General features: G+C 40.7%; 1 protein-coding gene across 1 annotated transcript in view; it reads left to right on the plus strand.

Moving 5' to 3' along the window:
• Pappa2 (pappalysin 2) overlaps window positions 1–24,791 on the plus strand; it is a 240,885-nt gene that overhangs the window by 20,606 nt on the left and 195,488 nt on the right. The window contains exon 2 of the mRNA XM_048421621.3: window positions 2,581–3,652. Within this exon, the coding sequence (XP_048277578.3) occupies window positions 2,581–3,652 (1,072 nt within the window). The remainder of the gene's footprint in view (window positions 1–2,580; window positions 3,653–24,791) is intronic.

Genomic DNA, 24,791 nt, shown 5'->3' on the forward strand with positions numbered 1-24,791 from the left:
CCCCCTTCAAACGATGGAAAGTCACATCATCTGCAACACAGCTGAGTCTACTTCAGTCAGAGGGAATGAGAGGGAGACATTTGGCCGCTTAGATCCATGTTCCTTTTCCGTCTGGAGCTTTTGGAACTGTCTCCTACTGGTTCAGCAGAGCCAAGTGTGCACCTCTCTTCCCAATACCATGTGCAGTGACATCATATTAGCAGCCTAAAAGTAGCGCTGTGGGTGTAATTTGCACTACAGAAATTAGCAAACACTGAAAATTAGTAACTTGAGAACTTTATAGCTTCCGGTGAGACAACTAAGCAGAAATAATTTCTGCACTGTTGATCAAATAGCGTTCTGAGGATGGTCGACTAAAATTTTCAAAAAATTGCAACTGGATTAAATTAACAATTTATTAAAAATTATCTAACATATCAATGATCCAATCCTATACACATATCTGTGTGTGGAGCCTTTTGTAAAACAGTCTTTCAATTTTTTAAAAAAATAATCAGCATATAGCTGAGCTATCGGTGACTCTATGGTACTCATATTAAATAATGTGGCACTTTTATTCATAGGACAGAGATTGGACATAATTAAGGTAATACTGTACTTTTCAGAATGTAAAGTAGAAGAAAAGATGAAGCAGGGAACTTAGTATTGGTCATAGTAAGTTTGTCTTCTCTATGAAAATCCACCTGATGCAAGAATTTTTAAAGAAGTAGTTCTTAAACTCTCTTAATAGAAGAATAAAAGTAAAAAACAAAACCAGAAAATAAAGCAAAAAAAAAATCAAAAACCAATACTGCCAAATTGGAATTGCACTGTAGTTAGTCATTACCCATTCTTCAAAATTTAATTGTTATTCTTTACTATATTATATTATAATTACTATGCAATTATCATTCTTCAAAGTTTAACTATTCAGTTGACAAAGCACTATATTGTCTAAAATACATTTGTCCCTCAAATTTCAAGTTATTTTATGTCAGGGACAAGAGAAGATATTCTGCCATTTATGAGAACATAGCTATTTGCTTGCCATAAAAGTGGAAACCTTAACAAAAACATGCTCTCCCAATTTGGAATTGATGTTTTTTTTTTTTTTTCTCAATGAGGATACAAAGTTGGGCAGATGGAGAAGGGGTGTTCTGGGAGGAGTTGGAGGAAGGGATGCATATGATAAAAGTGATATTACATAAAATTCTCAAAGAATTAATCAAAAAGGAAAAAGAATGAGAAGTCTTTTGCTAATAAATCTATACCATCCATAAAAAATATTGTTGGCTTAGATTATACAGGAATTCAGGGAATAGATAAAATGATTGTCTAACAGTCCAGGGGAGAACAACACTCATTTTATTCTCAGGTACCAGATCCTAATACTCTCTATCAATCATTCATCAATGTAGATCATTTATCTTGCTGTGTGTTTCCATTGAAGTGTAATGCTTTCATTGTAGTTTATTAATAAAGATGCTCCTTAGAGTAGTGGTTCTCAATCTTCCACATCCTGTGATCCTTTAATATGTTGTGGTGACCCCCAACCGTAAGATTATTTTTGGTGCTCTTCATAATTGTAATTTGGCAATGATTATGAATTATAATGTAAATATTTTGGAGATAGAGGAGATAGAAGTTTGCCAAGACAGTCTTGACCCACAGGTTGAGAACCTTTGCCTTAGCATATGCAAGAAGCTACTAAGCAGGAGATGGGCATTAACCAGTGTCATGCTGGGGTTCAAGCACTCCCCTCTGCCTGAGGGTTCTTTTCCATCTGTGGCTCTACCACCATGTCCCTAAAATGCTCCTTGCTGCCCCCATTTTCAGAGTTAGTATCCACAGGTATTTTTGTTATTGTTTGTTCTAGTGAATTTATTGGTCTAGTCCTTATTCTGTGCTGGGTAGTGGGACAATGCATGCAAGGATCTCATTTAGTTGGGAAGTCCTGTTTGTGTTCTGTGAAAGAAATCACTGGATAGAAAATGGCATTCTCATAACCGACTTTCTCAATTTTGAGGCTGGGCCCATGGGACCAATGTTATTTTGTATTGTCTGAGAGATAGCTGTTCTTTGTTGCTGACTATTGTACTAGAGGAGCAGTGGGCTTGGAAAGATATTTGGACATTACAAGTGCCTTATTTTCCTCACAAGAAACGTCATTTCAATGTTTAAGAGAGAAAATGAGTGATGACCTTTTTGGTCTCAGAAACTGTGACTGTCCTCAGGGCGTCTGAGAAAGTGAAAAGATTCTAGTGCCAGCCTAGGGAAGGAGGCCCTCAGAGTACCTGAGCATGAAGGATAGTCACAGAGAAGGGTAACCATCATTTGTATTGGAAGTCTACCTCTTGGCTTCTACCTTGGTTATTTTAAAATACCAGAAAGAGCTAAATTGAATGGGATTGTCTTGTTTTTCTTTTTTGTTTGTTTGTTTTGGTGGACAGACACTCATAGTATCTGATGTGGGAGTATGAACAGGCAGCCAGTGTGGGGAACTGAAAACCTACGTTGTTGCTATTGACACGGACTTTCCTCTCCTTTTCTCACTCCCTTTGTATCTGGTCTTTCTCCCTACAACTCTTCCTTCTTTCCCAGGTGTATTTGATAACTGCTCCCACACAGCCAATGACAAGGGCTGGGCCCTGGGGATCCGCTCAGGGAAGGACAAGGAGAGGAGAGATGCTCGCTTCTTCTTTTCTCTCCGCACTGACCGGGTGAAGAAAGCAACAATTGTGACTGGCCACAGCCGCTACCAGCCAGGCACGTGGACTCACGTGGCAGCCACTTACGATGGACAGCATATAGCTCTGTATGTGGATGGCACTCGAGTGGCTAGCAGTCCTGACCAGTCTGGTCCACTGAACAGCCCTTTCATGGCATCCTGCCGCTCTCTTCTCCTGGGAGGGGACAGCTCGGAAGATGGGCATTATTTCCGTGGATATCTGGGTACACTGGTCATCTGGTCGACTGCTCTCTCACAAGCCCACCTCCAGCACAGTCCCCAGCACCCAAGTGGAGCAGATGAGTTGACCACCTTGATCCTGACAGCCACTTTCGACCCTCTGAAGGAACAGTGGGCCCCCTTCAGAGATGAGTCTTATCCCCGGCTTGAGGTTCTCCAGGACTCTGAGTCACAACCTGAGATTCTGTCACCTTTGCAGCCCCCACTTTGTGGGCAAACAGCTTGCGACAATGTGGAACTGATCTTCCAGTACAATAAGCACGGGCCCCTTCGGGGAGAGAAAGTGATTCGCTACCAGGTGGTGAACATCTGTGACGATGAGGGGCTCCATCCCACTGTGAGTGATGACCAGATCCGCCGGCAGCACGTGGCACTGAATGAGGCCTTTAGCCGCTACAACATCAGCTGGCAGCTGAGTGTCCACCGGGTCCACAACTCCACCCTGCGCCACCGGGTCGTGCTCGTTAACTGTGAGCCCAGCAAGATTGGCAATGACCACTGTGACTCCGAGTGTGAGCATCCACTCACCGGCTACGACGGGGGCGATTGCCGCCTTCAGGGCCGCTGCTACTCCTGGAATCGTAGAGATGGACTCTGTCACGTGGAGTGCAACAACATGCTGAATGATTTTGATGACGGGGACTGCTGCGATCCTGAAGTGACTGATGTCCGCAAGACTTGCTTTGACCCGGACTCACCCAAGAGGTAGGGAACTGGGGTTTGGGGTGCTCTTCTTACATTGTGCGTTTCTGAAGCGGCACTACTCTTTGGCTTCCTGGAGACAAAGAGGTTTCACACAGCGCCCAGATAAAATGTTCTTCCCTCCTAGACTCTATTGGGTTTTCAGGAAGCGCTAGGTGTGTGAGGTAGTTGAGGATTTGGAAGTGCCTAATGAGGTACAGCTCTCACAGAGCTCAAAGTCTGTGGAGTGGAGCCAAACACCCACAGAACTTGCCCAGGGTAGAGGAGGCACTGAGGAGCTGGAGAACTATCAGAGGAGCCCAAAGGATCCCCCAAAAGAAACCCAGGATTCCTCAGAGAGAAAGGGAAGTATTTCCCAGTCTCCTAGCTTTGTGAAAAAGCCACTATCTTGAGAGAGTGAGTTGGTGAGTTAGTCAATTCTTTTTTGTCAGTAAAATGATGTACTTGAAGTGAGCTTCTTTGGATTCACTCTTTGGATGCATCAGTTCCAGTCTAGGTAGGCCTGCTGGGCAAAGCAGCCCACGGTGGCAGGAGCAAACTGTTCGCTTTGTGTTTCAGGAAGCAAGAGAAGAGGAGGAAGAGGCCAGGGTCTTGCAGTCCCCACTAAGAGCTCATTCCTGGTGATTCAAGGACCTTCCACTAGACTTGAACTCCTACCTCCATTTCCTGTAGGACTACCTTGACCTTTGAAGGACTCGTTGGTCAGACTCTGTTTGTTGCTGTGACAGATACTTGAGGGAAGTGATTTAAAAGAGGAATCATACATTTCTTTTTTTTAACTTACAGTCTCAGAGGTTTCAGTTTATGTATCGAGACCTACGGTGAGACTCTCCACACAGCGGAGGAAAGCTGTTACTCCATGAAAGCCAGGAAGCAGAGAGAGGCTGAGAGGTGCTAGGAGGCAAGACAGGCACTTTAACAGTATGTGCTGGTGACTCACCCCCTCAGTAAACCCTGCCTTTGAAGTCTCTACGACCTCCCAATAAAGACAGTAAATGAGGAGTCTATTAGTCGATTAATCCATTCATGAGCTCAGGGCTCTCTTCTCAGGATCCATCACTTTCAAAAAGTCTATATATCAGTTAGCAACTAGTGCTTTACCATAGGAGACTTTGGGAGACAACATATCAGATCCAACCATACCAGGAACCCTCATCGAAGTCCCAGTTAACAGTCTTTTAAGGTGTCTGGACAACATTATCCAGAATGGTCCTTTAGCTTTATGCATTTTGGCTGCATTACTTTAGAACTTATTCCTCCACAGTCTCAGAGTTGCTATGGGAACATATCTCTTTCCATTTATTCTCCACACCTATGATGCCCACATACAATATCTGCCTTGTATAACTGCAGGAGATGTTTATACTCTTAGGAGTACAAGCATTAAATCCAGTGCCTTGATCATGCTAAGTACCAGCCCCGTCACGAAGCAAACCTACCAGCCTTGAATATTTGAACATTCTTGATTGTTAAAAATATTTAAATCACAGTGTGTGTGCATGTGACACAACTGTCATTCACACACAGAGGACCTGGTTTGGGCCTATGCAGGTTCCCTTGCTGCCAGTCTGGAGTCAGCGTGCTGTCACTAGCTCAGGTCAGCTATTTCTGTGGGTATCCTCATCATGGTCTTGACTCCTTGCTCATCTTATCGTTCCTCCCTCTCTTCCACTGTACTCTGGGATCTCAGCCCAGTTGTAGCTGTGGATCTCTGCATCTGCTTCCATCAGTTGCTGGATGAAGTTTCTATGTGCGAAGGGGAAATAGACAGGATCTCCAGAGGAAATTGGGAGCATGGGGGTGGGTAAAGGGATAGCAGAAAGGGAGGTGGTGGGGAGACAGGAAGGGGGGAGGAGAACATGAAGGAATGGGTTGACTGAGATGGGGGAAGGACAGAGAGGGAAAGCCAGGAATGAGATATCTTGATTGAGGGAGCCATTATGGGGCTAGTGAGAAACCCGACACTAGGGTAATTCCCAGGAATCCACAAAGATGACCCTAGCTAAGACCCTAAGCAAGAGTGGAGAGGGTACCTGAATTGTCCTTCCCCTGTAATCAGATTGATGACTTATTCTTTCTTATAAATGGCCACCCTTAGTTTGACTTGTTTCTAGCTGTCTTTTCTTTACTTAAATTATCCGGTCTATCGTTTGCCTCTGGTCTTTACCTTTGTCTATACTTTTCTTTACTTCTTACTCTGTGGCTTGCTATTTACCTGGGTGGCTAACCCCTGATATCCTCTTCTCCTTTCTTCTTTTTCCTAGGTCTTCTCATCCCAGAGTTCTCCTCCTATTTTTTCTCTCTGCCTGCCGGCCCCACCTATTCTTTTTCCCACTTATCTATTGGCCACTTAGCTCTTTATTAGACCAATCAGGTGTTTTAGACAGGCAAAGTAACACAGTCTCACAGAGTTAAACAAATGCAACAAAAAAGAATTCAACCCATCTTCACATCATTAAACAAATATTCCACAGCATAAACAAATGTAACATATCTTAATATTCCACAATATATGTTACACTTGATCTTTACTCAAAGAGAAGAAATCATCTTCTATTTCTAATTTTAATATATTTGCTTTATTTAAGATTTTTGTTGTTTAAAGATTTGGTTTTGTTATTTTAAATGTTGTTCTCTCTGTGTGTCTATGTGTGAGTATGTGTGTATATGTGCAGCTATGTGAGGAGGATAGAGGTATTGGATCTCCTGGAGCTAGAGCTAGAAGCAGTTGTGAACCACCAATATGAATTCTAGAAAACAAACTTGGGTCCAGTGGAAACATAGTGTGTTCTGCTACCACTGCACTATTGCTTTTAGCCAGCCATTTTTGTTTGAAGGTGTAAGGTTTTGTTTCTGTTTACTTGTCTCTCTTCTTCACGCTGGTGATTTGTTTCAAAAGTCTAGTGCTTGTTCTCACAGTAGGGAACATAATTTAAAATCTCTATTTATGTTCAATTGTTCCTAAATTTCCCCCTTTGAAAGATGAAACCCAAAATACGTAGTGACAGATAAGAATTTTTCTCTTTCAATCTGCTCATACTTATTCTATGTGTGAAAGTTTCCTTTATCTTCTATCTTATGCTCTTTGTGCTGAATATTTGTTATTAAAACATTGAAATATTTTTTATTGTTGCGGAAAAAGCGGGGACAGTGTCCTTTATCAGGTTCTTATAGAATATCAGAAGCATTAAACTAGGCAGAGGGACAAATAAAGGAATCCCTAAAGAAGAGTGCTAGCAACTTACTGGACAACTTAAAATTCATATCTAAATTCTCTGGATTTAAATACAGGCTGAAGCATGAAAAACAACAAGGCCTATAAATAGTGCCTTTCTGTGCCATGGCTTGGATCACTTGAAAGAACTTTGGATTCATAAGGGACCCTGATCTCTGGGTTTCTATGAGGTTCTTGGGGTTGGTAAAATGAGTGGCCACTTCTGAATTAAATTAGCCATGTACAACACTCTTGATATTACAATTAAATCACAGAGCTCAATCTCACAGTCCCATTATTTTCTGACTCTTAAAGGATCCAACTTCAACAAAGGCTTTGCCAGACACTTATTGAAGGAGTGATTATGTCAGGCACAGAGTCCATCTATTTAGGAATTCATAGTTTAGAGGCAGTAGTGGGAGAATGGGCTCAGATCTATAGATAGACTGCAGAGCAACATTCATTGGTAATTGATGATTGATGCTTGATGATTGCTCTTGCTTTCCAAATCCTATTAAACTTTCCCACCACTCCCATTGAGAAGTCAGAAATGTAGGCCAAAGTAGTTCCTTTCTCAAAGACTCTGGGAGGAGGAGCGAGCCCATGGAATCCAGCATCAAACATCTGTAGCCCAGATGGGGCTATCAAAGGGAAAGCGTTAATAAGGATTGGGACTGGTCAGAGGAGATATGAGTTATAGATATAATACCCAGCCAGTGGATCAGAATTAGTGAGATAGAGAAACTTGGCTGTGGCTAAGGAAGGCTGCCTAAGCCAGATATCCACTTCTGCTTCCTAATTGTCTTTAGGGAGTTCTCAAGAGGTGCAGGAGAGAAGGGGGTTGAGTGCCCACATCAGTACAATCATAATTATCACTGACCATTTACTTAGGGAGCTAAGCCAAGAACATCCCTGTGCCTGAAAGTAAACCTAAGTTTCCCTGGCCTTTTGACTCTTTCAGTGCCCTTTGGTCACTGCTTTCATCATCTTCCTTTCTAACATCGTTCCTCGGCTTCTGTACTTGCTTTCTAGCTATCTGATTTGCTCCTTTTCACAGGAGTTGGATTAAGTATCCAGTCCATTGTGGAACTGTGTACTTGTTTCCCCTTTTGATTCCGTGTCTCAGATTCTTAGTACTGTTGTTGAGGAGAATAATCATTAAATATAAGCAAATGGCTGAGTCCTGTTGAAACAAGAACTTGGTCACTTAGTGTTAGCCCTTGCTAGGGAGCAGGCAGTGGGAAACCAGCCATTTGTATTCTGAAGGCTGTGCTAGGCAAACACCCCTTTTGCTCCCAGCTCTGTTCTCTGCTCCATCCCCTGAGTTTTGTTCAAGGGCAGAAGACTGTACATGGAACGCTAGTATGCGGACCGAGAGGTGTCACCACGGTCAGGGCAAAACACATGTGGTATGTGCTTTGTACCAGGGGAATGGCGCATCTTGGGTCGGGAGGGCTATTGCATATGATATCAAAGGGGATGGGTGGAGAAACTGCTGCCACACTAGCTTGTAGGCCGGGGCTTCCCTGGGATTTGCTCACCCACACACTGTGGCTTTGGAGCCAAAGGAATGGTGGAGCTGGGCTCCTGCAGTGATGGGTCTGTTAAACATCAGCCAGCCTTCATTATACGTTTCTTTTGAAGTCAAGATTCAAAGTTCCCTGAATCAAAAAAAAAAAAAAATCAGGGGAAAATAAGTGTAAGGGGGTAGAAGAGGGCAGGGAGAGAAGAAACCAAGGGAAGGGCTTTAAAACTGAACAGAAAGAATAATCCCTCAATCTGACCACTCCACCACATTTGAACTGAACAGACTAAAGGGACACCCCAGCTTCTCCCGCTAGTGTCACCTGATGAGGAGAATTAGAGAAGAAAAGATAAGCGTGGGCAATTTACCTAGAAACAGAAACCTCTCCTGTTTATTCTCCAACAGGAGAATTTTCCACAGTTGCAATAAATATTATCTTAGAGTAAATAAAATCCAGCTTTTCTCTTCACCTGGCTAAGGACATTTTTCTCTCCAGGTGTGAGAAGAGAGACTGTTTTTCTCCCTTTGTGGTTATTTCTTGGCTCCATATACAGACTTGTGGATGAGCCATGTGGTCTGTCTGGGTTACAAATATTTCCTCTTAGGGAAAATGTTGAGAGACCCCAGTCTCCAACCACATCCAAGTTGTTCAAGGTAGTTGGGTGTTGTCCTAGGAGTTGGGGTGCAGCTCTGGTCCCTTGGCCAGCTGCCTCTTTCTCTCAGCTGATCTGATGTCATTTCAAGATCTCTTCTTGGAATTTAAGCATAAAGGATCTGAAAGACAGCTGCGTACTTACGTTGTCCTTTTTCCTGTTTTCTCTCTAGAAACCTTGTCTGTACCTTTCTTTAATGACTAAATACATATAAAATCTTGTTTTTCCCTAATCCAGACCCGTGTTCTCATGATGTCAGAGATATAGATTGTGGGTAGAACACAGAGTGACTTTCACTCCAGGGCTTTTTCTAAGGCTGTTTAAACTCAGTACCTTCCCCTGGAGGACAATTGCATTTTTGAGTTGCGTACTTTTTTCCCCTTGTCATCTAGGACTTCTTCTAACGGTTGTGGACCTGTTTTCTCAAGCTCAATACTTGGTTAACTAGTTCTAAGCTAGGCTTGACTTCTAAAGGGTACCACTTCTTCGTTCCTGGGAAGCTCCCTTGTCCTGGAACATGACCTTTTAATTGCACTTGTACTGCTTCTCATCTGCTCAGTCTTGACTACCATCTCCTGGCCAGGCCATGCTTTCCCATTGCGAAGGCTTCCCAACTGGTCCCGTGTTTTTTTGTTCTTGTTCTTCCTTCTAACTGAGGTCTATTTTTAATACAGCAGAGTATTTCTGAGATCATAATTCAGATTGTGTGATTCTTCCACAGTAGCCCCTCAGCTCACAAGGAGTCAAGGTTATGGAACAATGCCATTCTGCTCTATGGGACCTCCCTGATCTCCCACTGTCACATTAGGGGCTTCACTTCTTTCTGGACCTACCACCCAATTAAATCCTAGCAACATGGCCTTTCTCCCTGTACTTAGACCTACTGGTTACACTCCTTCAGCAGGGGCGTTCTGCTGGTTTTCACTCCTCTGGAATGCTCTCCTTCAGATTTATGTGTGGTTATCTTTCACCCTTTCCTTTTCTGGTGATTTTTCAATGTCATCTTCGGGTGAGGTCTTCTTTGGTGGCTCCGTATAAAACTTCATCTACTCCCTTGAGTTTTTCTTGTTTTGTTCCTGTTTGAGTTTTCTTTTTAGAATATATCACTAGCCTGTTACTTGGTTCATTCTCCTTAATGTCGATCTTCTCCAGTGGAAAGCAAATTCCATGATGAAGGAATTTTCACATGTTGGTTACTATCATACCCTAGAACCTAGAACAAAAAAAAGAATAAACTAAATATTCAATAAATAATTGCTGAAAAGTCATGTTCTTACTCTAGTACAGTGGTTGGCAAACTGTGATCAGTGAACTAAATTTGGCCAACTATGATTACATAAACAAAGTTTTATTGGAACACAGCCATACCCACTTGTTTGTGTATTATCTATGGGCTGCTTTCATGTGGTAGAGTTTTTTGGCTACAAAGAGACCAGATGGCCCACAATATCTAAAATATTTACTATAAATGTTTGTCCTACTATATATTCATCATAGTATACTATAATTATCCCTTGTTGCCTGTCTCTTACACAAGACTTTTGATTCTTTGTTCATAGTTCTTGGAACAAAAGAAGTACTTAGTTAGTATAGCAAAAACAAAATGATTATATATAAAATATATGCCACGTATATACATGTAACATATATATATTTATATACACATATACATAAAACCAGCATACACACATATACACACATACACACACACACACACACACATGAAAAGCCAATGTAGGGTAAATGACAGTGCAGTAGAGATTCAAAGGCAAAGAATATTATTCTGTGTTGATAAGAGTTTTATTAATTTCATTAATCTTTTCTATTTATCTCATCACAAGTAGAATTGCCACGTTTGGGACAAGCAAAATAACTTAAAAGATAGTTGTGGAGAGAATGGCTTGAAGCCATTTTGTTAACCAACTCAATATTTGGTGAACTGGAGTTCTAGCATGTTCTGAAGGCATGAGACATACATTTTAGGCAACAGAAAAATACTAGTCAACTACAGCATCAGGAAATGAGATGAATTCTCTTTGGAGGGGATGGCAAGTGAGAGCAGATTCCGAAAACTGATACAAGGCACTCAGCATACATAGCGCTGTTCTGAATAGAACGTCTTTGAAATGATGTCATAGATTAGCCAAGACTGTCTTTAAAAGTCTTAGGCTTTTGTGATTAAGCATCAGTGATATACTGAACCAAAGACACTAGATTTATTGAACAATTGCATAGGATTTTGGTGAGGAATACAGGTTCTGAGATGTCATGACTTGCAGCAGTAGCATTTTGCTCGGACAGTTCACCACTCTTGACACTTGTGTCTTGTTCGCAATCCACCAGACCACCATAGTTTCTGCTCCCTACAGCTTTATAAACATTTCTTCAGTTTGCTGTGGCTCCTGTTTCACCTATTTGGGCCTTTTCTTTTAAATTCATTTTTACTACTAATTGCTTCAATCTTTTTTGAAATATTTTGGTTCAAATTATTCAGATAGTCAATGAGAATTGACCTAACTCATTTTTGTGTGTGAGGTCAAAGGCATAGATTTCTGTCAGCGTTTATTTCTATCAACTGTGACCAAAAGACAAATAGTTGGGAAGGTTGCTTAGGGCTCCAGGACTTAGTCTTCTACCAATTGATTCAACATTCTGGGTAGAGTCAGCTGTTTTATTATCTTTTATTTTAGACAACCATAGTCATTTTTATTTTATTTTAGTTTTGCTTAGGTTTTCCTGGTTGTCTGTGATAACCATAGAACATTCATACCAGTTGTGTTCTCAAGACCCCATGATTTAGAATGCAAAATCACTAATTTTATTGTTGGAACAGAACTACATTTATAATGATTGTTGTATTTAATGATGACAGCAACATTTAAGAATTGAATATTTAAATTTCCTATGTTTTCTATGTAAAAATGAGATTTATACAGTGAAGCAACTATCATCATGAAGTGACAGAACAGGAACCTAGCTGACTTTAGAGACAATGCTATAATGGGGATCATGTCCCTAACAGCTAGAAATAATGAACATGCTTTAATTTTAATTATATAATCCTTACACAGAATGTATATGAGGAAATGAAGAAAAGGGAATGGAAATCACTATAGAAGGACTTTATGAAAGAAGCGAGTTTTTCAAGACATGAAGAGTAGAATATAGGAGATATTATGGAAGGGCTAAGATGTAAGTCAAGGCGCATATTGTCAGGTGTAAACATAATAAGGTCACTGTGAAAGGAGATGTTGGGAAGGGCAGTTGCATAGACAAGAGAGAGAAAGGCAAAAAGAGAAAAAGTTGTAGACCTAACAGTTGTTAGAAGTTTGGCTTTGGGAGTTGCACAAGACAGTTCGGTACCATAGAAAATGTATAGAGACAGAAACTTCTGTTTTATTATCTTTTTTTTCAGTAGTTACCATTTAGCTTGAGTTATAGATTTTCCTTTAGAGAAAATGTTTTTAAATATTATTCTATTTTAAATTTTTGTGTGTGCTATGTATGCACACATGCTATGGCACATGCCCATGTGGAGGCCAGAGGACAACTTGGTGGAGCTGATTCTCAACTCAGGTCATCAGCCTTATGCCACAAGCACCTCTACCCTTTGAGCCATCTTGATGCTGTGAGATCAGTTTTCTTATATCCAGAAAATATCATTAGAAATTTCTTTTATGAAGTATTTTCTAGCCTTAAGATTATTGTTTCCACAAAGCATCTTTATCAAACTTTTTCAAAGATATCTTTGTTAGGTGTAAACTGTCAGATTGACTGTTTACTCTTATTAAGGTAGCCCTTTCCAACTCCTAGTGATCTTACAATTTGACTAATTGTTATTGATTTGTGTTTATTATGCTTTTTCTCTTCAGCTGTGTTTTGAGAAAATGTGTCTCTTTGATACGGTATAATTTTATTATGATATATTTGTTGTGATCTTCACTTTTTAAAACTCCACTTGAGGTTTACTGTCATTGACTCTGAGCAATCAGGCCATCATCAACTCAGGAAGGTTATAAACCATAGTTATTCAAATACATCCTCCTCATTTTCCTGGACCTACTATTAAATATCAATTACTCTACTCACCCTCCCCTCCTCTAGCTCTTACCCACAATCTCTCTGTTTTCTCTCTCTAGGTCTTCCTTTTGTTTTTGAGACAAAGTCTCATTACGTGGCTCAGGCTAGCCTCCAGTTTACAATACTCTTGTGTCTTCCTGGATTATAGGCATGCATCCACATATTCAGTCTCTATGTCTGGATATCACAAATGTTTCAGTGTCTTTGCCTTTCTTTGTGAGATTCGAGTAAATGTTGTTGGGTATATTGTCTATTTGTTCCTTCCTTCGGGCTTGGCTAACTTGCTATCTTAAAAATATTATTTCTCTCTCTCTCTCTCTCTCTCTCTCTCTCTCTCTCTCTCTTTCTCTCTCTCTCTCTCTGTATGTATACCAGAGATATATTGGTGTGTATGTCAAAGCATCCAAGAGGGAGCCAGAGGATAACTTTGTGGAGGAGTTTCTCCCCTTTTACCCTTACCTCGATAGGTTCTAGGGATGGAATTCAGGCCCTTTGGTTGAGATTACTCTATGGTTTGTCAAGATGCTATTATCAATGGAACAGGGTGAAGTATATGCAGGATTGCTCTGTAATATAGCTTATATATGAATCTATATGTTATCCCAAAAGGTCCAATTAAAATATTACACCTATTTCTTTTAATTTTTATATAATCTGATTGGGTTCTTGTTGTTTCTGCTTATTCTTCTTCATGGATTTTGTTTCTTCACACTGCCTTGTGATTATTTTTGTTGTAAACCCATTTTCTTACATTGTAGCTATACCCATTTACTTTTGGCAGATGTATTATGGACCTGGCAATATAAAACCATTTTAAAATATATTAACACAGACTATACTTTTGAAAGGCTGTAGGGTATTAGGATTGAGATGAAAATCTCAGAGGATTAGTCTTTAGATACAAATTTTCAGGGGGTATTTTGTCTTTGTTTATTGGTTCACAACCAAGGAACATAAAATTTGTTTTGAGCTTCTTAATAAAGAAGGACTTTTATATTTTTAAAGACTCTATTGAAAATGTAATCTTTGTGAGTCCTGGCTTTTATGTGAGTCTCTCTTATCAAATGTCTTACTTTGAAAAACCCTACATTTTATTTTGCGTTGTATTCAAGGGTCCTATATTGTTATTAAATTGAACTTTGTGAGTACTTGAAATTCCAGGTCCCTTCAGTAAGTCAATAGGTCTTCCTTCCTTCCTTCCTTCCTTCCTTCCTTCCTTCCTTCCTTCCTTCCTTCCTTCTTTCCTTTCTTTGTTTATTGCATCCCACTTTTATTTTATTTCTTGGACATGCCCTTTAATTTCCTTCCATCTTGGCAAGACATTTAAAATTTAAATTGGTTTTGTTATTATTGACTAGTTGTGGCTTTTTTCAAAGTAGCTAATACTGAGGCTTTGGGTTTTCAAATACCCACCCATACCCCCATTTTTAAACCTGAAAGGGATGTCTCAAGTCACTGGTTATTTGAGTGTCTCTTCAGGAAATATACCCAGGGCAGCATGTAGGCTGAATGTGGTAGACTGGTGGGCTGAAGACACTAAGGTGCATTAGTCAGCTTCTGGCACCAAGTGTGACAGATTGAAAATGTCTAGGAAAATTATTGTGTCACAACAAGAACTGGAAAATCAGACATGAAAATATTTGACTCCCAGTCCTTACTCTCATCTGGACACACAATTGTCTGATCAACTGCTTTCCTATTAATTTGTGTCCGACAAATCTTTGTTGAATACCTCCTCTTGGTTGGGAAGGGTGGGTTTTCTAAAAAATCATGGATAATAAAGTCATCTTCCTTCTCAGAGCCTCTAGTCTAGTGTGAGGTGTGACCATCGGCAAATCAACAATTGTGTACATGGTATGTGTATATGTTAAGACCTGGGGCCAGATACTCAGGAGAACAAGAGAGACAGAGAATACTTGCTGTAGAAGAAGCATGGAGGGTGTTTCTGGGGTGACTGACTGAAAAGACAGTGTTTTGGCAAATGTTCAAAACATGCCAGGCTGTGAGCCTGGAGTCTCTGAGATTTATTCCAGGCAAAGGGAGAAGGAAGAAGCTAGTAGGACTGGAATAGAATTCATTGGTAGAGAGAGGCCAAGTAGTGCTGATGGGAACACAGAGTAGATTGTAGCTGTCTTCTCCAGTAGATGGGGGACCATTGATAGAGTTTAAGTGATAGTCCCTTAAAGCAGCAGAATATTAGAGGAGGGTGTAGAAAGAAGTACTTAACTGTTCTGTCTCATGCAAAGTAATATTGTGAAATTCAAGTAAAAAAATGCTTGTTAAGGATGTTCCATAAATTGCGATTATTTCACATATGAAAAATGTTCGGTGAAACATGCATGGTGAGGTTGGAGAGAGAGATATATCTTCAAAGAGACATCAACTGGGTAACTGAAAAATAAATATGAAGAAGCTATCCATCACAGTGTGGAATCTGCCATGGATCATGTCCTATGGGGTATTATAAAGCAGAAGTCAGAGTACCTTGCTCACCCCCAGCCATGGAGTATCCACACCCTACCTCTCTCCTCAAAGGCTGAATACTAAAGTGAAAAGCCAAGCACAATGAATATCTTCTTTCCACCATGGTTATAAAAATGTTACTGTTCAGGAAAGCCTTTGTGTGCGGTGTACTTGGCACAAGTAAGAATTTCCACATGAATATTGCCAAGTGTAGTAAGGGATGGAGGTCAGGACAATGAGAATGAAGGCAAGGAGAGGGATTCAGTTACTTTAAACCAATCAAACGGGCTCAACACAGCATCGTGGAGATGTACATGATGAACTTCAGAGCTTGGGCTATAAAAATATCTAAGTCAAGACAGCCGAGATCTATGTAGCCATGGATGTGGAAATAGCCGTCGGCATGTAAAAGCACGATGTGGCACTAAAACTACGCCGACAGTCCTAGGCTCCGTTAAGGGTAGAGTATCCAGATTACTGGAAGAAATGCTCCCTCTAGGCATCTCCTGGTCAGGGTCTGTCTGGAGCCTGTACCCAGTTCTGGGCAGCAGGTTTTATGAGGAACATCAACTTGAAACATACCCAAGGCTTGAGGGAGAGTGGTGATAATCAGGATGCCAAAATGACCCTGATCTCCTTCAACTATGGAGCTTAATGTCCTTCTTTCTAGTTTGGGGAGCCAATATAAAAGGGAATTTAAAAAGAGTACAATGGCCTCTTTTTTCACTTCTTTAATTTCATCTATCTCCCATTAATTCATTCAGTTTATGACAAACATTATGGAACGCCTACTATGATTTAGACATTAGAGCAGGCACTGCAGCTTCCCTGTTCCTATGGGACAGGCATAAATGCATCCAACTGCAGATCTGAGGAGAATAATGCCAGGGGCTCCCTCTGATTACCAGAGGGTTCTGTTTGAATTTCTATGGTAATTAATGATGCCTTTTGCTTCCCATCTCTCTTCAATCCCAATTTGACTCTAAACATGGTCATCACATTATCCATTCCGAGAATCATTTAATGATCAGTGTTTCCCAGCTGGAAAGAGTCACCTTGAAATGAGCTTTGGGTTGTTCTTGAACGATGAGTAGAGATCAGCAAAGGGAGTTGAAGGAGGAGCACAGGGGAGAGCCACAGTTAACAAACGCAGGCAGTGTGTAACCAAAAGATATAATCAAAATAACTGATGCACATCCAGTGGTGTAACCATCAGCTATGAAAGTGGGACAACACTATGTGGTATTCATAGTGTAACATTAGGACAACTGCTCAAACTGACTCTGTGTGCAACCTAGAATGTTTAGTTAAATGTGTTTTGTAGTTATATCTGATTATTCTGTTCAATAGTTTGATCTACTCCCTTTCGTAGATTTAAATGCAATGAAAGGCATCACCATTCCTAATTCTATTATTCTGCTCCTTTCTATATCATCATAGATCATTAGTCAGAAAATAGATAATGTCACCTACTCGTCTTTTAGGCAGCCTAAGTCACCATAGGTTGTTATGATAGGCATGCAGACTAAAGATGGTATTGCATTAGTGATATTCCTGGGCAGCTAGCACAGCACTTTAATGCAATGATATTGTGAATGATATTGTTTCAGTTGGCAGTAGTAAAATTTAAACTAAATCAGAAGGATCCCTCTAAGACACATGCTGGTGCGTATCTTCATTTTATCTTGTATTTTTGGAATTCCATGGTTTCAACTTTATGTATTTTACATGCGTATTTCTCAATAAGTGGCTCTCTGGAAGAAATTTTTATTCATCAGGTATCAGTTATATCACACTTTATTGCAGGTAGAACTTAAAGCAGTTTTTAAAATATTTTTATATGGTACCACATTTTAAAATAAGAATCATAAGGTCTGGGGATGTAGCTCTGTGATAGAGTTCTTGCCTGGCGTGTATGAGGCCCTGAATTTATGTTCTAGTACCCCCAAAGAAATAAACTAAGAAGCATGAGCAGAAAGAAGGGAACCGGGGGAAACAAGGACAGATTAAAAAGGAGTGACTCAGTGGTGAACGCAGGAAGCTAAATGGTTCACACACATCAGGATGCTAGACCTAGGCCGTAAGTTAGCTATGACTTTCTCAAAGCTTACACAGAGTGGAAGGCAGGATAAATTCACTGTTTTCCACGACTAAGAGATGAAAACACATGACTACTCAAGGGAATAGCTGGCATAGAGTACCACCTTGGGCAGAAATGTACCCTGATGCTACACAGAGAAAGCAATCCAGTATATTGGAGAGCATTTTCAAATAAAACCCTTGTTCGAAAATATTTAAAAAAAACAGTTTGTATTCTGCTTGTAAACACAACAAAAGAATACTCCATGTCCTTAACCTCTCAAAAACAGTTGGCATATTTTTATACTGGGAGAATTTTCAGGAAGAATTGATAATCAGGAGACTAGCCCATCTGTGGAGAGAGGTGGGAGGGGTTTCAACTTCAGGAATGACAGACATCATTCTGTGAAACTGGACAGAAGGACTGGGGTGGATGCAGATGTGTAAAGTGTTGGCAGGTGGATTTCACCTGATGCTTCTGATAAAAACAAGCAGTTACTCTGTGCATGTGCTGCTAGGCGTGGGGTTCCTCACGCGGTCGGAACTGAGGGAGGTCGCTTTCACCCACACTGTCTTCTTTCTAATTAGTCTTCCTGTGTACAGATGTCTGCTGTAAAAGAGCATGGTTCTGGAAACAGCTGCTAGAAACCTCTGAGGGCTAAACTCTGCAATTGCCAGGTGAGCCCTGGAAGAGCAAATAGCCTACTTGGATTGAGATAACTCTCACAGATGGGCCTTACAGCACGTCTTCTTTGCCCTTTTCATTTTCTTTTGTCAATCCTGAAGCTATCTCAAGACCCAGAGCTAGCTCTATAGACTTTTGCTGGTTTCTCTCCGTACCTAACCACGCAAGGTGTTAGGCCTGAGGCTAAATCCCTAGATGCAACTCTCTGCTTTAGTGTCTCAGTTTTATATGTGCCTCTGCTTCGCTCTACCATCTCAAAGCTATTTGTGAGACTTAGAAAAGTTGTGAACTATGGCTTTCTCAGCATCCACCTTGCCCCAAGTGTCATTCTGTTTCTCCAGTGTACCAATTTTACATACTGTAATTTTTAATGGAGTGTATGATACTGGAGAAGGAGAAAAAAAGCAGGACCATTAGAAGAACATATGAGGACTGATTCATAATAAGTGTAAAGCCCAGAACTGCCTGTCACCTTGGTTAACAAGAGTCCTGGGAAAGCTCAATCGGTGACTCTGGTGGCCATAGATGTGGCTCAGGAAGGAAGAGCTGGCTTGGGGACCAAACAGCATCTCTTTGTAGTGAGTACAGAAAGCACATACCCACCCTGATCGAGTCAATTTTGGCCAGTATGATATATAACTGAGTACAAGAAGATGGGTTGGCAAAACATTTTTTAAAAATAGTGGAATCTGTTGATCCCAACAGAGAGACACAGCCAGTGGATACTGAGACTTAATGACTATTCCCATGGAGTCATTTTATCTGACAAGTATCAGGTCATACAGCAGTCTCGTTCACTCAATGAAATGATTCCTGTTAGCCCTCACAACAGGGTGGACTTAACATATGTTCCTAGAAGATTTTTACTGCCATATTTATGAAAATGCTACTTTTGATAGGAAGTTACTCTTGGGAATGGATTTACCCACTTCATCTTTCAGAATTCAAGATAATGTCTGCCTTGTCAAGTTTCTTTAGGCAACAGAAGTCAGTGGGAGGACACTGGAAGGGAGATTCAATTTACAGAAGTTTACTCTATAAGCCAACATTCTTAGAAAAGACTGACTACGAATAGAATTCACATATATTGTCTTACGATAGCCGTTAACCTGATTTATCCTCTGTGTTTTCCCACTAAACTCAAAATAGCATCTTTATGTGCTCGACGGCAGAGGCGCCATCTGCCTCCAGATAGGGAAACACCAACGATGACAAGGTAGAGAGATTCCACAGTAGAGCTGCAGCTGGAAGGAGGCAGAGAGGCGAGGCGACAGTAACTCCAAAGTGGGAGAAAGAGGGGCTGGTGGAGGATGAGGGGATTCGGAGGCTCTTTGAACAGCAAAAAGCCTTGCTTCATAGAAATACTAGCAGCCCAATCTATGCTCTCATGTTAAGCACATCTGCTAATTTTTTGATTGAAAGCTATTTGAGGTCTTGCAAAATATCCTGACTGAGGAGCTGTTTTATTAGTTTAAAAAAAAAAAACTTAACAAGCTTGTGTCACAATGGATGAAGGCAAACCAAAGATCAAGAAAGGTGGTAGGTTCATTAAGGATCCAAGATGAGGCCTTGGGCACATTGATGGACACAGAGACACCCTGCCTAGTGGCCAGAACTGATGTTCTGAGGCATTCCCGTTTCCACTCCGCCTTCCTAACCTGATGTCTAGAATGACTGCCACTTCTCTTAGCTGTAACATGTACTCCACAGTTAAACATCAATCTTGCGAGTAATTTACCACACTGAGTCTTGTATTAAAAACAACCTGAAAAAAAGATGAGACACAATCCAGTATTTCTTGTTCTTGACAAGTGAATTTATTCGGAGTAAAGATTAAAATACTATTCAAAAGGCTGCGACGGACCAGTTGATGGCAATGATTTTTTTCCTTTGGCTCAGGCAGTTCCCATGAGGCACCTGCTCTATTACCAAGGAGTTGAGCCGGGTCAATGGGCTGTCTGTTGTAGTAACTGCCTCTAGTAAACACACCACCTCCTCACGCCAGGAAACTCCTCTCTTTTGCAGTCTTGTAAAGGATAATAATTAAGAGCTCCTTTCTACAAATTGTAAAGCGTGTTCAGCTAGAACTTCGTTCATGTTTACCATCACTGGACAACACCTTCATAGTGTTCTTGTTAGTCAGTTACACTTACACTTAAAGCACTCCATGGGTTTTCTTTTCTCTTATGCCTGAAGGGGTTGATAGAGTCAGGATGGAGCAAGCATCCTATTTATCATGGGGGAGAGAAAGCCCAGGGAATTAGGCTCACACTCAAGTTGAGGAAAGAGTGCCCACAAAGTCCATGAGGGTGGAGTAGCTACAGTTTACCTTCAATTTGTATTACTTCTGGGACACTAGCTGATTTTAGATATAGTACACCCCGATTCTCCTTAAGTACATACTCAGTTTACTACATAAAGTGTTCTAAAATATAAATGTAAATACTGTGATCTAAGGAGACTTAGAGTGACTTCTATTGTCTCTGTGGACCCGAGTGTGATTGGCTTAGGCCAGTAATTACTCACTTAACAGCTACTTCTCTTCAGGTATTTGAAGCAATTGCCATTATCACCATTATTATTAAGGTGATGTTAAGTCATAGAAAGACAAGATTTCATTAGTGGTTGGGATGTTGGCTCGAACACAGCTGAAGAGTTGGTCTAGCATGTTGATATGATTGGTATAATATATAGAGAACCCTGCTATTTTCATAACTTTCAGATATGCCAATTTAAGATGAAGAGAATTAAGATGAGGGAACGTGGCATCTTAGTCTGGTGGGGTTGTTAAAAAATAATAAAATAGACTTGAAAAATTAATAACTACCAGATACTTATTGCTCATAATGCTAGAGATCAGAGTGAGTAAGATCAAAATGCTGACATATTTAGTGTCTGGCCATGTTTCTCATATATGGTATCTTCTCTGCCCTCGGGTGTAGAGGGAACATGCAGATTATGAGCATCCTATTTAGAAGGGTGTCTATTGTATTCATGATAGAACACAGAGGAAGACAGAGCCCTTGTGACTCACTTTCCAAGAACCCCCATTTCTTCTTGCTATGACACCAGGGTGACATTTCAACATAGGAGTTTTGGAGGAACACAAATATTGAGATCAGAGTCAATGGTAAGGAAAGTCACTGAATAAATTATTATCTCTAAGTACTTTTCCCCTGAAACTATAACAATTCTACTTTCGTCCCAAGAATTACCATATTTCTTCTTACTTTCTGCCTCAATTATGTTTCTCCCTTTCACTCTATTCTGAACCGTTATTTCAGCTGGTTGAGTCAGCGTGCCTCTAATTCAGAGAGGTGAGCAGGTCTCTGCGTGTCTCTGATGATTCACTGTTGGCCACAGGGATTGCTGGGCAGTGAAGAGGTTTGGCAGTCAGGAGGCCATTGAAGTGAACATTGTAAACTTCAACAGTGCCAGGAAGGGCTCCAGCCAAACTTCATAATGGTTGGGCCAAAAACTCAGCCAGTCCTTATTTCACCTGGGACTGCCTGTGTTGAGGACCTCGCTCACTGACCAGCTGCCTTTTCTACAGCGGAAGGAGAGACATCTGTACTGAAATCAGAGAAACAGGAAGGAGCCCAAATAAGTCTGGGGAGTTTTCCCAAAGGATCTGTTTGTTTTGAATGCAAATTAAGTACATCCACTTGTCATCGCTGAGCAGCTCCCATAGTCTTTCCTTTTCTTTGTGATCTTTGCCCACCTAATCACTGTGCAGTTGGGCAAGCGCTTCACCTGCTCCGGCTCCCAAACAAGGCCATAGTGTGGCTGGTTTTGGTAGTGCTAAAGAACCTTAGAATTTCTTGAAACCAAGCCTTGTAAATTATGGGGGTGAATGAACCCACACTAATTCCCAAGTGGCGGAATGCGTAGCTTTGTTTCTGACTAGTTACTTCATCATTTTTATATCCAGAATACTTTAAAAGCTTGCCAACTTTGACACATTTTTATTAGTGAAGGATTTAGTCTCTGTGTCCCTCTTATCTGCTGCTCTGCTCTCATCTCTCAGCATCCATGGAATACACAAAACTCATTGTTTTCCCAATGTCTTCGGCTTTTTTTTTCTAATATTTATGCTTTCGAAGAAGTTGTTTCTTCTTGCTAACTCTCTTCCCTTCTCGGTAAATTAAGAAAATAGGTTGTAATGCTTCTTTCAACTCCCCTTTCGAAACTTCCTTTGCTGTTTTGTCTTTTCTCAATATGGGGGACTGAACCCAGGGCCTAACACATGCTTGGCAGGCACTCTACCACTGAGCAATAAACTTTTTTTTTTCCTTTAATAAGCGTTTGCGGGAGAGCCTCATTCTACAGCCCGGGCTGGAGCTACCCTCCTGATTTAAGCCTACCGCGTAGTCAAGGTTGTACCATGGGGCCTGGGTGTGTGTTTGCATCATTCTGTAGACATTTCTACTGTTCATATTTATTATAGTGCCATAATATGTATGATGAAGTTTTATTCAGCTGTAAAGAGAATGCAATTAATAATGAAATCATACAATTTGCCAGTGAATCAAAATTATTAAACTGAATGAGGTTACCCAGATCCAGAAAGATATGAACTCTGTGCTGTCTCTTATTTGGAAATTCTAGCTCAAAATTTGTTTCTCTGAGACAGTGTCTCTCTGTGTAACAGCCCTAGTTGTTGGACCTTGCTTTGTAGACCAGACTGACCTTGAACTCACAGAGATGCGCCTGCCTTTGGTTCCTGAGTGCTGGGATTAAAGACAATCTTTCAATGTGAATATATAATTTGTAGTAATTGCATAATTCAGGAAAGTACAAAGGGACCACGGGAAGAGAGGAAGGGAAGGAGCCCCAGGGAGAACAATAATAGGACACAGTCTCTTTGAAGCGGGAAATGGAAAAAAAGTGAGGTGATTTTAACTGGAGGGGAGCGAGAGCAACACATAGAGAGAGAACAAGGAGAGATAAACAGTGGTAAAGATGATTGGAAAAGCTATATTGAAACATTATTTTGTAATTTTACCTAAAATGCTTATTTAATAACCTTGTGTGTATGTGTACAGATGTGTTTGCTCACATGCATACCTTCCTCTATCTATTGAGACAAAATTTCTCACTGAAGTTGAAATCTACTAGATTATCTAGGCTGACTGATCCATGAACTTCAAGCATCTGCCCCCTCTGCCTCTCCACTCAGTGCATTCTTTCACAGGTATGCATCATGCCTGCCACTTGACTTTTCTTATGTGGTTCTAAGAGGAATCCAAACCCATGTCATCATGATTGTGCAGAAAGCCTGAGCCATCTTCCCATCCTGTTCAAAGTCAATTATTTGTTATATACTAGACCTTTTCTTATAAAGGAATACTCAAGATCTCTTTTGAAGCTGAAAACTGTCATTTTACAGTTTGATCAGCTTTGGGAGGAATTGCTGAGAGCTATCTTCAGCTACATGATAGAGCAGAGGTGCAGGCTACGACAGGAGCTGGCTTTAGAGACTGTCCAGTTCATTCGCAGAGCAGAAAAACAGAGTCGAGGCTCTTGTGTCTAGTGGGTCTGGAAGGTTGAGTCTAGTCATGAGGGTTTGTCTGAATGTTCCTCTCAGTTTCATTTCCTTGTGAAAGGGGCTTCCATGGTTAGTAGAGCTCAGGGCTGTGAGGGCGATGGAAGAACAAAATGGAACTGTGAAACGATCGTAAATGCAGATGAGAAACGAACTGACCTAGGGAAAGGAGGAAGATCTGGACAGTTAAGGGAGCTACTGAAGACTAAGAACCATGTGTTTAATTTGAGTCCAGACAGAATATTTATGTTTTGCTCTGGTCACCATAACCTACATGAGTGTGGACGGTCTTCAAACGAACTTGATTTAAGTAGATTTGGGCCTTTGCCGAGTGAGTAGAAAGAAAGAAGAGCAGAAAAACGTTGTGAGTCCATGTGAAAGAAAGGAAAGGAATAATGACAAATTCAGTGACTTGGTTATCTTCATGTCCTAGAGATTTCCCAGTTCAGAATTCACCTTGGGTGGACACATGGTGGACTGACTATGGAGACTCTGGAATGGATGGTGTTTAATTCATAGGGTATTATTGTCCTCATGTTTGCCATTTTCTCCTTGGAGCAGAGAGGCACTCGGAGTGATATTAAAGATATAGGATATGAATTCTACTCCAACTGATGCCACTGACTAATTGAATGTATGGAGAAATATGACAAAATAGGGAGCTCAATCCTTTTGTGTTTAGATGTTTTATTTTGCCACTATTTATGACTATAGCATTTTGCCATCTCTTAACCATAAGCAAGGACAGATTTATCCCTGGTTGATAAGCCAAGGCGAAATAGAAATGGATATGAAGGGTCTATGTAGGCTGAGCTTTAAGCTTTCTTTTAAAAATATATTTCTGCATTTGCCTTTTCATTTGGTTTATCATCCTGAGTTGAAACTGTCTCCTAGTGTT

The sequence above is a fragment of the Myodes glareolus genome, chromosome 5 (assembly GCF_982192425.1).
Source record: "Myodes glareolus chromosome 5, mMyoGla1.1, whole genome shotgun sequence".
NCBI classification, from domain to species: domain Eukaryota; kingdom Metazoa; phylum Chordata; class Mammalia; order Rodentia; family Cricetidae; genus Myodes; species Myodes glareolus.